The 15,092-nt window shown below is 37.0% G+C and overlaps 1 protein-coding gene across 2 annotated transcripts in view; it reads right to left on the minus strand.

The window, feature by feature from the left end:
* Positions 1-15,092, minus strand: part of RAB3IP (RAB3A interacting protein) — a 34,014-nt gene that overhangs the window by 6,796 nt on the left and 12,126 nt on the right. Inside the window, exons 4-7 of one of the 2 annotated variants that reach the window (XM_065641349.1) lie at positions 9,776-9,871; positions 7,101-7,178; positions 6,440-6,643; positions 1,517-1,645 (exon numbers count right to left, since the gene is read on the minus strand). In XM_065641349.1, the coding sequence (XP_065497421.1) occupies positions 1,517-1,645; positions 6,440-6,643; positions 7,101-7,178; positions 9,776-9,871 (507 nt within the window). The remainder of the gene's footprint in view (positions 1-1,516; positions 1,646-6,439; positions 6,644-7,100; positions 7,179-9,775; positions 9,872-15,092) is intronic. The other variant, XM_065641357.1, reaches the window with a different exon arrangement.

Genomic DNA, 15,092 nt, shown 5'->3' on the forward strand with positions numbered 1-15,092 from the left:
TTGATTTAAAAGAAGATGCAATTTATGTTATTAGTGAAATAACTCTGTGCCAAAGCTCCTTCCTACTGAGTAATAAAGACACTTTTCTATTGTACCGTGAGTATTTTAAAACCAGAATGTTACCATTAAAGTAGTTCACATGAAATACTCTTTCTCTGCCATCTCTCAAAACCAAAACAAAACACTACACATATACACAAGAGGCTACTGAGGGTTATTGTAATACTGCAATCATTCAGATAACAGCATTCCCAATTATTCAGAAATGCTATACATGTGTAGTTTATTGTTTGGTTTAACTGTACATTAGTTTATTGACATTGAAGTGAAAACAGAAGTTGGTCTCTATGCACAGCATCTCGAAACAGTAACTGATAGAACTGACAAGTGCTAAAGAGCCTCATTCTTAAGAGGAAATACAAATCTACAGTAATTATATCACCACTGAAGCAGAAAAAAAAAAACAAAATGAAGTTGCTGGGAAATACAACAGGATGGCCTATTTACACATACTGCAGAAGCAATTTAATTCCTATAGTAACCAAGCAAAGTTTTTAGTGGGAGAGGTTCATAGGATGCTGCACACCAACCATAATGAACTGATACACAATTAACCGAAAGATTGTGCATGCTTATGGCCAGCAAGTAACAGCAGATTAAAAGCATGGGAAAAGAACATAACACCACATGAAAACAACAGATTAAACATGAAGAAAATTTTCCATGTGAGGTGTTTAATTTTATCAGGAAAAAATATAGTCTGAGGGCTTTAAAATTTGTTATTCTTATTTTAATAAAGATCTAAGAATATGGTCCCTTTCCCCTAGAGACTGATACCACAACCGCAGCCTGTAAATGCTGCTTAAGAGCAAAAACTAAGTAAAGCAGTTGGAATCAGTACCACATTATTCCCAGAATGGGTAAAACTCTAGTCTTTCCTTTGTATGGGAGCATGTGTGGGAATAACACATGGAAAAGTCTCATAATTTGTTTCATCTAAAACCATACTCCCAAACTGCCCTTCTTGAATCACATCAGATCCCAGAGTCTAATTGTTGTAACTCGGACTTCTCCAAGAAAACACCCAGACTGTGCTTGCAGCCTGCTCTGATTGATGAGAGAAAACTTGTCTACAAAATTAAACATATGGGTCTCTACTGGCCCCTATATAAACAAGAGACAGTGAGAGGACACTTTCTACAAAACCACATATTTGAAATATCAGGAAAAATAACACCACCCATTCCTACAAATATCAGACTCTGCCAGACAGGAGTAACATCTAGAGAAGTAGACCAAAAAGACCATATCTGGAATAGCACAATGGTGAAGAAAAAATGATCATTTCAATACTCCAGACTAAACTTTAGCGCTTCACTGTAAACTGTCATATCCTAATGAAAAAAAAAAAATCTGTTAAACTTCGTACAAAAACATTTTTAATACAGTCTATTGGCTTCACATAACATATTTAACGTAAAAGTGTCAGCGACCACATTTAGACTATTTCTATTACCTCACTTTTTGAGAAAGTTAAACATGGAAAAATATCTTCCCGATAAATTTTGTCCAAGAAAGGACATGTTCGGTCCATAGTAGGCTCATCCTTCCAAGATCTGAATTCATTGTACAAAGATAGGTCAGCCTAGAACACAAAGATTCATAAATTTTAGTACTGTGATTATCACACTAGTGTCTATCATTTGCAAATATCCACAGGTAAATAATGAACATTAAAACTTGCTTTCTATTGTACTGCGAAGGAATGCTACTGTGCCTCAGCTATAAACACCTTCTAAAATCTACTTTCCTAAGACTGTAAATATAAGCAAATCAAAACACATCATTTTCAAGACTCAGATTTAATGCATTCGTTAGTCACCGCAACACCAGGGACAAACTAATTACCGCTCCCCCATTTCCAAAGCTTCCAGGATAGCTTTGAAAAATTTAACTGATTGTTCGACAGAAAAAAGCTCAAAATTAATTTGCTTCTTGATGCATTTTCATTACAGCATTTTAGTCCATCTCCATTTCTGTGAGTTAAAGCAGAGACATCTAAAGAAAACAACTGCAATCCTACACATCTTATATGTTCACCCTGCATCTGAATATAACACACTGCTATCCAAACACTAAAAGAAAACAGACCTTTAACACACTAAACATAACAACAAAGGAATAAAGGAATTCAATATACAAATCAATTAAAACTGTTCTCCTATTTTTCATTTTTCATCTTTATGTCCAAACTCCCTACTACACCACGCTCTGTGTTAGGAAGAGATGGTTTTATCTGCTTCGAAAACACGTTGTTTTGCTATCTCCACATTGAGATCAGTTTAGCAGTGGGAAGGCACATATCCAGTCTGATGTTCAGGAGTCTGGTGCTAGGTCGCTATTTAAAAAAAAAAAAAAAAAAAACAAACCACACACCACAACAAAAAAAAATCATCACATTTGCATTATGGGACATCCTCTTGCACAGGCTGGGGTTACTTGAGAAGGATCCTGCCCACGGGCACCAACGCTGCTACAAGACGTGGACCAAGCAGCGTGGGGATAAGAGCTTCCAACGCATACTCCTAACTAAGTCTCCTAAAAGACTAATGCCAGTCCTCGGCGGGATATACAACACCATCCTGCTCCTCAGATGCAACACCATCCTCAGAGGGATTTTGACATTCTGCTGACACAGACTTCAGCACCTTTCCCTTCCAACTGGTTGTTAAATCCCTTTCTTGTTTATAGCAGACCTATACTCCTAAAACCCAAACCTGAAGCTATAGGAAGGGATGTACACTGCAGGCCAAAGATAAGCCAGGATGTGATCTTTTTAAAATTTTGTAGTATTAAAACCAAATAATATAGATAAGATAGTGAAAGAGGGAAAATAACGTATGCTAATAATTAAAACAATTGATTTTTAATCTTATTAAAAGATCAGTACACTGCTTTGAACCAACCTCTTTCAGTCTTTTGTTCTTTCTCCATGCATTACCCTTTCTCTGAACTCCCAGCATTTCACCATTCTTTTACATATATATTTTGGGGAGTTCTTTTGTCATTTTTGCTGGGGTTTTTTTAATTGAAACAGAACCTATGAAAATCAGAGTGGTAAATTTGTTTTCCATTAGAGCTACCTGCCCTACACTCGGGTACAACCATCTTAATTAAGCCAGTCCATAATTGTTCTGGTTGCTAAGCCACCAGCCTCATTGTACAAATGAAATTCAATAGGTGTAACCTGCTCCCTAAAGGAACATTTCCCATACACCTTAAAACCCATCTCAGGTCTGGCTTTAAAATAAACACAATCAAGAGATATCACCAGGGGAAAAAAAAAAAAGTCATTTTTTATTTGTACTATATGTTTCTAAAAATTAAGATGCATTTTTTATTAACTTGGTTATTTTATAGATTTAACTCAATTTCCCCCAAACCTGCAATTCATAAAGAAGCTGCCTTGAAAAAACTGCTGAGTGAATAAAGCTTGATGCCTTTCCAACCTGCACAGTGCTACATGTGTATCTCCTCCCTGCCTTTACTTGCGCTTTCACTAGATCAAAGTTTTCATTACCTGCAATTAAATATATAGTCAATTGTAATAATAATACTAGTTAAATTTCTAATGCTTTCATTTTACAGCAAAATACAACATCAGAGAAACATTTTAGCTCTTCGAACGACACTGATGCATTTATCAGCATTTACACTGAGTGGATGCTACTTGCCTGCCCAAGACCCAGGCAGCTACTCAGCTTGGCTAAATCTTTTTAATACCTAAATTAATTGACATTTCTACTTATCCTAGAAGTTACTCCCACACACTAGAAAGCATTTCTATGCAAGGTTGGCACCTTTCTGGCTCCACTGCAATTTAAGGTAGACAGCCAGCCACTCTAACTCTGTCTACATTACACAAAGAAATCCGAGAGTTGACAGGTATTCCACCCGACTTCATCCAACATCTCAAAATGCAAAGCTCTGGGTGGTAGACTCTCCATAAGGGTCCAAAGCTGTATTTGCCCACACCACAAGGCCACTACATACCCCTGAGCAAGGGTACTCTCAGACCCCTTTTTGAAGCTGAGTCACTGAACATCAGAAGAACACGCAAAGGGGAACCTAACTTAGTGGCAAGAGCATTCAGCAAGAAGGGGGAACAACGAGGGTTTCAGATCCAGCTCCCAGAAATGCAAAGACATTTACCTTAAACCAAAAATAAACAAAAGGAGTAAACAAAACCACAAAGCACTGGATAATGAAAGCAGTGGGGCAGGCATGCCTGCTCTACTTAAAACAATGTGCCAACCACCATGCCAGAGGTAGCCTTGCTTTCTTCACCCCATGCTGCACTCCATTAAACACTCTTGCTCAGAAGAGAGACAAAAAACCCTCAAATCCCAGTGGGTGAAAACTCTGTGTCTTTCTCACTGATCCCCAGGGCTGTCATTGGAAGAAACAGTCACCTGTCTTGAGCAGGTCACCTGTTTTGGGTTGGACTAGATGATCTCCAGAGGTCCCTTCCAAGCCTAACCATTCTGTGTGACTCTGAGCAGCCTCGAAGTGTCTCCTTATGCAGCCAACAGAAAGGAAACTGAACTAAAGAAACACATCAAGCAAACTGGACCTTCTGCAGCACGTCCTTCACATTCACCACTTTCTCTCCACAAGAAAATTGAGGCAAAACAGATTTCTCCTCTCTCTCACTCTTGCCCGACACTCAAAACTTTCATTGAGTCAGGACCTCAGTGTAATGCTTACAAAGTAACTGGACTCCATCCCAGCTCTTGCCTTTTCTGAAGAGCAACAAGGATTCAATATGAATAAGGAAAACATCCTGGATACCACTGAAAAAGGGCAGGCAGGATGCAAAGCTTTTTTTTTTTAAGCCAAAGTATGAAACAGAAACTCGAAAATGCCTTTATTTTCTAGATGTATAGTATAAATGCATTTAATGATAACTGGCAAAACAAAGTCTAAAAGTGGCCACTGTCAATCACATTAAAGATCCAGTGAGCCTGTTACCTGTTTGGCAATGGCCAGAATCACAGAGCTGCCTGCAGAGCAGCTGGAAAGAGAGACATATCTTCATTTTACAGCCTCCCAGCTTCTAGCAATGGTACTTAAAGAAGCTTCCTAAGCCAAATGTCATATCTACCTTTTATATATACCTTGACAGGCTTTTCTTTTGTCACTTTGCATGACTACATTTTGAACACATTCATATTTTTAGTCTTGCTATCTCATGATAATGTGTTGTGAAGTTTTGTTATGCACTGACTGAAAATTATTTTCCTTTTAGCTTCCAGGATTCTCTTACTAAAAGAAATCATTAATATTTGTACACCATTCACCTTCCCCGTGTCACCTATGACTGTAGAGATTTTTGTTCTTCAAGTGTCTCTCTCTACACAGAAATACTTCCACAGGTTTGTTTGGTCATCTATATCACACTTCCTCATATTTTCATTATGTCCTTTCCGAGAAGAAGATATCATAGCTGCATGCATAGACACACATATTTACTACATGTTTATACAGCAGTATAATGCTTTTTCTTTTGCTATCTGTTCCTTTCCTAACAGATTCTAAGGCTCTGTGGGTCTATGACCATCACTGAGCACTGAGTTGGTATTTTCAGACGATTATCCGCAAGTACACTATATTTTTTTTCCAGCACAATATAGCTATTTTTAAGCCCACAACTGCATGGCTGCTAGAATTGCATTTTTTCCTAGATGCCTCATTTCTAATTTATTGGGTTTGAATTTTATCTGTTGTTCTACTAACCACTCAGTATCACAAAATCCTTCTCAACTCTTCATTCACTTTTTGCTACTACCATTCCAAGGACTCGAGCACTAACCTGGCACCTCATTATTTCCCAATTTTCAATTACGTGAGTAGATTAAAAAAAAAAAAAAAAAAAATCATCACAGGCCCCTCTGGGACTCCAGTGGTAACTTGCCTCCTGTTCTCTAATAAATCATTGATTCAGTCTTTTCTCTGGACTCTTTCTCCCATTATTGATCTATAAAACAAGTCTTCCTCTTCTCTGTGACAGTTTATGAGACATTTATGAAAGGTTACGAACTTGTGGTGATGGACTTTGTAAAAAGGTGCCAGGACTTATCATTCAGTTATATTGTATTTTTCTTTCTGTTTTAACATTCCCATCTTTAAATTATTAATTCCAGTATTTCAAATCTGAGTCTTCCCTTAATGATTTAAAGGTAAACAAGACTTGGAAAAATCACCATCTATTGGTACGTTAAAAAAAAAAAACAACAAACAACTTCCTTTCATTAATGAAAAATATCTCTAAAATAGTCACTATTACAGGGAGATTTAATATATACTAGATTTACTGTGAGTAAAACAAAACAATAAAGCCAACTTATGAGCAAAAGGAGGGCAATCCTTGTACTGTTACCTCTTTACAGTCTTTTACAATTGGTTGCATCATGGTAAGGTCCTGATGACTGCCACCCATAGCACTGCTTGTACTCTTGTTTCTCGCATGGCCTTTCTTAAAAGGGGTTTTTCCAGTAGACTGAAACTCCTTAGTTGGAGATGTTGGTGAAGTAGACAGTACTAGTGTTTTCAATGCTGCTACTTCAGCCTGGAGAACATCAATCTGAAGGGGGGCGGGGAGGGCAGGAAATAAAGTCATTAACAAACAAAAATATATTATCCTAAGAAACTGTTAAATACTTCAACAAAAATTCCAGTTATCTTGGTTCAAATTAAGACTTCATCTTCCAACAGTACTAACACACAAATGCCTATACAATTGCATAGCATAGTAACACCGGTTTCCTATGCACCTGGCTAGCTATCTGATACGATGCTGAACCACCAGCTCTGTGTCCATAGGTATTAGTTAAGAATATGCCAAGGCAACACAAACCAACTTAGTATATATTTTAATAATGCATACAGGTAATACTCTATTTTAGTGCCAGTGTTAGGTTAATGGTTGGACTCAATTCGAGGGTCTCCTCCAACCAAAATGATTCTATGATTTAATCTTTACGATTCACACTTTATAACCATGTGAAAAGACAAAGCAAACAAGTCAGAAAAACACTCACCTTTCCCTGTGCTTCTTTTAACTGTTTTTCTGCTGCGGCTTGTTTGACATTAGCTTCTTTAACCATTTTGTGTGCTTCCTATAAAAAACATTTAGCTAGTGTAAATGCTCCACGCAAATTTACAAGATCCAGTAAAAAAATCCAAAAACAAAAAACAAACCACTAAGACATACATTTGCTTCACAGAGACTACTTGTGAATGCTAAGTTGTGCAACAATCTGAAATTAAATAGTTACACGCGAAAAAATACCTACAAATCTATCATTCGGATTCATCACTTGCCCACCAAGTTTCTTCTCCTTGGTCCTCAGCCCAGATTAAAAAATTCAGCAACTCCACCCATCCCCCTCCAGCAGGAACAATACCTGTCATGAACACCAGGCTCCCGTCCCACTTCGGTAGCTGACAAGTCAAGTTCCTTGACCCCCAAGAGAAAGACTCGACCAGCAGCACCAAAAGCAACATGTGCACAGTATCGCATTCAAAAGACCTTCTCCCTTCTTCTGGCCAGAATAACCAGTTTCAGTCAACTGGAAATTTCTGCATGAAGGAACTGGTCGAACAACTATGAAGTCTAAATTCTTACCATCAATAAAACAGACAAAGTCACAGCTTAAAAATAGTTTATGGATTAATAAACATTTCTTAAGTAGAACAGAAAAAGTACTAAAAAACAATCAAAGTAAAGAAACAAGGCTAAGTCAATAAAGAAGAACGTGTAAAAGGACTTGGAATTTTTTAAACATCCTTTTACCTCATACCTCTAAGCCTTTTGTTTACATAATGTATTTGTTTGGGCTCTGATCCAGCAATTTGTGCCTGTGATCAAATTACTGTTCTTACTTGGTACTTACTGGAGGCAACAAACATTGAAAGATCAGGGCCACCAGCTAAGTTACTTGGGATAGGATCCTTCTCATATCTGTAAAGCGCCTAGCACGTATCTGGACGCTATATAAATAAACCAAAAAAAGTTCATACATCATCATACCAAAAGATCTGGCTCCCACTGGCATACAACACAGCTGTATAATATGGGTTTGTAAAATTCTCTTAAGTAACAACAGACACATGCAGGAATGGGAACATACACATTTATACAATGTGTACAAACACATTTAACATTGACCATGCAGTTTCTGCTTAGTGATGCACCTTCAAAAGCAAAGCATGTTACAGTGCTATTACAGTGTAATAACGTAATATATACACCCAGGTGTTCAAAACAAGTCTCAGTCTTCCACTGGGATGCATTAATACAAGCTCCAGCATATCCACTTATATGGTGGCTGAAATGAGTGGGATTCAAAACAAAAAGTGAATTCAAGGGCTGTAGATCCCAGTGCAAAAAACAAGAAACCTCAACACTGTGTTTTGTTAGGGTCTCTTAGTGAAACCAAATCACAAAAGAAAATTAAAGTGACATGCCCACAACAGCTGGGAGTTCTGAACAATTAAAACACAATTATTACTAACACACTGTATTTCAAACATAGCTTTAACAAATTGATACATTGTTCTAAGTTATGAAGTGTCACTAATATAAAATTTCACTGATAAGATTATTTTTATTCCTCTGTGGATAAAATATCTGCCCAACATTTTCCTCACCACCAACATACACAAGTATTTATGCTAAAAAGTACCTTTCCAGTTTCCCATTTACTCTCTATACACAGGAACTGCTTAATATTTTACGTAACTTTGCCCTACTGGGATGATGAAATAAATGCTCTGCCAACCCACCGAGCAGCTTGGAATTTGATTTTTGAATGTCAGTATTTTCAAGGTTTTAATAGCACTTTTATACAAATACAACATCATAGGTTTAAATACTGTTTCTGAAACATACCTAATATTGTATTTATGCATATGATGAAACCCAATACTTGTGGTCATCTCTGGATTATGAAATTTATTCTGACAGTCGTAGGTATCACAATTTAGCCTCTAGGCATTCCTCTATATATATATATCCCTATGATAAAATGAGAACTAATCCTCCAAGTATGGATTTAAGATTTCTTTTTTTCTCTGTAATACAAGCTCACAATCTCTGCTGGCATTACCGTCTTTTCCCCAAATGAAAAGGTCCCACTTAAAGTTCAGGTTTCTCACTGGATAACCAGGTTCCACCCTGGTGCATCACTCAGTTTTCAAGTTTCTTTTCAAGTTTGTGCGACTAGCGTGCTGCCAGACCCAAAATTCAAAAGCTGAAAGCATGGCTTAGTTAGATGCTACCTCCGTTGATCTGCAAATATGTTGGGGTTTTGTTGTTTTTGTTTTGGTTTTGTTTGGTTGGTTTTTGTTTAGCCACCATGGCAACCCCAGATTTGGCTTTTATCTAGATAGCCTTGTTGTCAGACAGAGAACCTATCTTGAAGTAGTTATGCCAAAAAAAAAGCCAAAAAGTAGGTTTAAGTTTTCTGATACACTTTCCTTATTTTCTTCGTTTTGTGTCTAGGCAGATTGACAAGCTCAACAAGGTCTCTTCCAACTAAGTGAAAAGTCTACTGCTTGCTCTTCAGCCCCTACTTCAACACACCCGGGTCTTCAGGACACAAATGCCTTTATAAGCTTATTGTAGAAAAATTCAGCATACAATATACTGATTCTACACAAAACATCTGTCTCAGCTTCCTTTAAGTATATCACATGGAAGACTCCAACAAACCTCAAACAGACTAGCTGTAAGTTCTTCCAATTCCTGTCCAAGTTGATCTCGCACTTTAGAAAGCCTTTCACATTCTTCATCTTTTAACTTCAGCTCCTATGGAAAATTGAAAGTTATTTATTCTGACTTAGCGTAGTAATTTGGCCTTTTAAAGCTAATACCAGAGAGAGGGGGAAGAAAAATTTAAAAAAAAAATAATAATAAGAGGAACATATAACCTTTGCTAAAGAAAGCCTTTCAAAATAGTAATCTTAACACTAGAAGCAATTAAATTAATGCTGTACATACATATAGCTCTTCTTCCTGCTATACAACAATACACCAGGCCAATCTAAAGTATCTCTAACCTAGACATCAGCATTTCCAAAATACTCTGAAGTAAAAAAAAAAGCTTTTTTTCCCCAAAAGTATAGAAGACTTAAGTCACTTAAATTATAGATCAAATTAATTATTGGGACAGACAGAATACCATCTCTGTTTATCCATACTTAAAGAAAGTAATCCTTTAAAAAAAAAGTTAAAAATTAAAAAAGCTTTGTCTCAAGATAATTTCCAATGCTAAAAGAATCTTAAAACATATTTTACTATAAATATTCTCTTGCATATCTCCTTACAACTAATACAACTCCAAAATCATGCCCTTGTTCTTGTTTATGCAGGTATATAAATCAAACTAAAGCAAGTTAATGAAATTCAAAATGTTATTTGTCTACACTACTAAAATTTTAGTGAAGAAAGCCTGACCATACCACCTGTAAAGTAACATTTTAACACAGATTTCGCAGGCTGAGGGTTACACGTGCCCAATCTCATCTGTATTGTCCCACATCTGAGGGAAAAGTGGGGTAATTTGCAGAGAAGTACAAAAATTTTGAAAAGGAATTTGAAAGAAGGGTTCCTGTCCCCTTTCCAACCATTAAACCCCAGAATCTCTTGCAAGAAGGAGGATGGAGAGGAAAAGGGAAAGAAAAGTAGCAGACAGCCCAGTCTGACCTTTCAAGCTTGTTTTGGTTTTGGCCGTTGCTCTCCCCCTTCTAATTGTTGTTCTTATTTTCCCTCTGCCAGGCTAGCTATTGCACTCCCATCAGTCCTGAAACACAGGACTCAAGCCTGTCACTGACATCTTAAAGACTCCAAATGCGATCTGGCAATGATTTGCTTTGAAAATGTCCAGAAACCAGCAAAAAAAAAACACAGCTGCCAGTCACTACAGAGCCATAGAAAGGCCCAGATGGCAGCAGCTTCCCTTGTGTTTCTGGGAGGTGGTTACTGCTTCTCCTCAGGTCTTCATGATTGAGTAACGTTGTACACAATGATGTGGGAAACTACGTCTTGCCTTGTAGCATGATGATATTAGGTCTTGCTCTCAATTTCTGCACTGAAACTGGCAATAGATTTTCCTCCAAGATGGAGGGTCCTCTTTGACATCAGTTCCTAAACTCAAAAAGTGTTTAAGGACTGTTCTAGACTCATTTACTATCAAAGGCATTAGTTCTCCCTTCTTTTATTTGGTTTTAACTTTGGACAGAGATTGATTTTTAGTCTAGTTTGTTTGCTATTTTCATTTTTTGCTTTCCAAATGCAATCTTTTAACCATTTTGAAAGGTACCACATAAACAATGGGGTTTTTCCAAACATGGTGCTTTTCAAATGGTACTCAACTTTTACTTACTAGCTACTATTCTGCACACAGTGACCTATCCTCTCAAAAAAAAAAAAAAAAAAAAGCCAAGAAAATAGCTACAGATGAAGGGAAGAGAAGGAAAAAGGAATATAAAAAGCCAAAGAGAAAAAGATACTGGAAAAAAAGAAGAGGTTAAAAAAAGAAAGGGGAAACAAAATTTAATTAAAAGTACTTCCCATATAAAGTATGGTTCTTAATACGGGAATTAGAGATTCTGAGGCAAAACGCTTAAAGCTCCAGTTTCATGTGTTGCTATGCATGCAAAGGATACACCAATACATTTCCTTTGGTTTATTTCACTGATTTGTAAGGAAAATGCTACATACACATCAACACATCTTAAAAGGAAGTTATATTAATATTCAGGTCAAGAGTTAACATGCAATGAAGACACAACTACACCAGGTTCACTTTTGCGCTACCACTATCAATACACTATTTTAAGTAAGGTGGTTACAGTTTTGCCTGCAACTAGGAAGGTTAAGGAGGTTTAGATTAAACTTTGGGCAGACAAGTAAAGCTACTTAATGAAAACAAGGAGGAGACAACACCAGGCAGTCTACTACGCATGGCTGCTTAGCTGAATTTGTCAAACACCGGGCAAGTTTCCATGACATGATTCAGGAGGAGAATAACACATTATTTTGCCAAGTAAGTTTAATAGCTCACATGGGGTTTTTTGTTGGTTTTTTTTGGTTTTTTAAACAGGGCAGAAATAGAGTGCTCAAAGCAAAAGCTCAGCAGTTATTAGAAACACTAGTGTCTGTGTCTTAAAGGCATTACTGGAGCCTTCCCAGCCATAAACTACACAGAGGCAGAAAAGACAACAGTGTGTGCTGGACTATCCAATCCAGGCTGCAGTCCTTTTCACATTACTGTTCTGAAAAAGTAGCTACATGGAGATGAACCATTATAAAGCACACCACACAAGATAGGCAATAAAATATATATATATATATATATAAAAAAATCTTAAAGTTAAAAAATCCTATATTAAAGAGTCATATTATTAACTTTGATCTTCACACAGACTATAAGGTGGGTCTTTACAAAGAACCAGTGAAACAAGAAATGCAAATTACTGCTTCAAAACCATTCATATTTTAAATTCTAGAAAGAAAATAATCCTGCATCTTGTTCTGCAATTTAACCAAGTCAGAACTAGAAGCAGAAGATAAAAGAAAGAGCAAAGATTTTCTACAGATATCACCTAAAATCAGAACCAGGGGACACTCCTGAATTCTGAAGTTGTCAAAAAGTTTGTATTTATATTCAAATACATTTCTACTTGACTGGTCTTCACTCAGCACTCCAGTTAAATAAACTACACAAAATTTCCTGAACTGCAACCGCATTTACAAGGGTGTTTAATGTGAGCAAAGGTCCTGAGTATCTTTTTCAGAGATAAGAGCATTTCACAAACCATTGAATTATCCTCTTATGGTGTAGGTAAAGACGCTTCTTTTTTGCTCGCGTGCAGTTATCTACTTGCCTGAGAAAATTTCTGTCCCTACGACACCCTACAACAGCATCAGTCAGCGGTGTGGAAACTGAAAATTTTCATCACCGAAAGACAGCGAGGAGCTGCTAACAAACACCTTCAGAGAACCAACCCATCTTTAACAATCACAAGCCAGTGACTTTAAAATTCAGCTGCAATTTGTTTAAGAAAAGCCTGAAAGCACATTCTTCAGTGGAGTTCTGGGATGCTATATTATTCTGGAGCATCCTCATTTTTATAGTTCCTTAACTTATAAGCAAATTACAACAGAAACTCAAGAATGCTGAATGGACTGTATAGTACTACTAGAATTCCTGGATAGTTATTATGAATCTATTTATTCATTAATTCATGCAGAGTTTTAAAATGTCATGTTTTACTGTAGAAAAACAGATTTAACCACCAGTACAAAACCTCTATAATTCTGGCAACAGCCTCTGTTACATTGGATTCTTTGACAACACAGGTCTAACAACAGCAAAAATCTGCTTCAAAACCTGTATCAATACACAAGATCTGAAGACCAGAGATCAAACTGTAATACTCTTTTTCTGAGATGAAGAATGCATACAGAAATTGAGGCCTTTGAAAGAAAAATCCAGAGCTGAGGATCAGGTTCTTACACTATTACTATGTTGAAGTTTACAATACCACATTCTATACTGTCACTTCTGTCACAAGAATCGCTGTATCAGTGTGCAAAAAAAATCTCATTTTCACTCTACTAGGGCAATATTGGAAATTCAGATTTCTACCCTGTTTCCCCAAACATAAGACAGGGTCTTACATTAATTTTTGCTCCAAAAGATGCATTAGGGCTTATTTTCAGAGAATGTCTTCTTTTTCCATGAACAACAATCTACATTTATTCTTGAACAAAAAAACCAACAACAAAATAAAATCAACATTTATTCAAATATAGCCATGTCATCATATTTTGGAACACCATCATAACTCTTAGATCTGTGTGTGAGAGCCCGGCTCTTGCCAGTCCTTATTGTTTTGGGTCTCATGGGGTCTTCTGAGTGTGATTCTTTTGGGGGTGTTTGCTTTTCTTGGTGAAAAGTCTATTTGTCCTGTTGCATTCTATTGCCAATTAATTTCAGCTTTTTTACATGTATAGCTGCCTGGACACTATTTAAATCAACTTTTTAATGAACTGTAACTAGGGCTTATTTTTGGAATAGGGCTTATATTTTAAGCATCCTCAAAAATCCTGAGAAATCATGCTAGGGCTTGTTTTCGGGGTAGGTCCTATTTTCAGGGAAACAGGGTACGACAACAAGACAAACATGGCTTTAAGTGTTACCAACAAGCCTACAGATGTTACTCTAAAGACCGTAGGAAGCATGAAATGCTTTCTCAAACTGAATACAATATTTGCAAGTAATATCTCTGGTAAACTGCTCTTTCCTCATCAGAGAAAGGGGCTAAACATCAGTGACAGCTGATAATTTCAACACACCAAGGAAAAACATAAAACAGAAACCTGTTTCCCTCTACAGTCATGGATGACATCATTATATTGACAGTCTGACCAATGAGGAAATAACTTCAGGGCCAAATCATACAAAATACCAAGGAAAACATGACTATGAACCGCCACAGTTCAGAAACTACAAGCGAGTGCTGCTTAGTTTAAGATGAAAAGCAAACAAAGGCATTCCTTTGCAAGGACACCACTAAACCTGTACATCAAGAAACACCATATATCAAAATACCATCATTGTTCTCCCGGATGTTATCTACACGTGGTTGATCTGCCTTCAGTAACCACAGTGCCATAGCTCAAGCCCAACATGGCAGAAAAAAATGCAAATGCATGGAGACGTGAGGAGATACAGTCCCAGACATTGAATCACTAAAGCCTTTTAACACCTCCTCACTTTTCCTACACTGAAAAAAATAGGCAAAAATGACCTGAATGGTCTCAAAGAGTGAAAAAAATCTATGTCATTTTAATTAAGAGGGTATTTTAAAGCAAAAGTATGTCCAAACTTACATGCTCCATTTGTGTAGAGTGCTGCCCTGCTGTTACCTCTGACCCAACCTTTCTCCCCATCTTATGACATGATTTGGTGCTGCAACCAATCTAAATTCTAGTAGAAAGGGTATTTTCTCTCATCGAGAAA

Source organism: Caloenas nicobarica, chromosome 1 (assembly GCF_036013445.1).
Source record: "Caloenas nicobarica isolate bCalNic1 chromosome 1, bCalNic1.hap1, whole genome shotgun sequence".
NCBI classification, from domain to species: domain Eukaryota; kingdom Metazoa; phylum Chordata; class Aves; order Columbiformes; family Columbidae; genus Caloenas; species Caloenas nicobarica.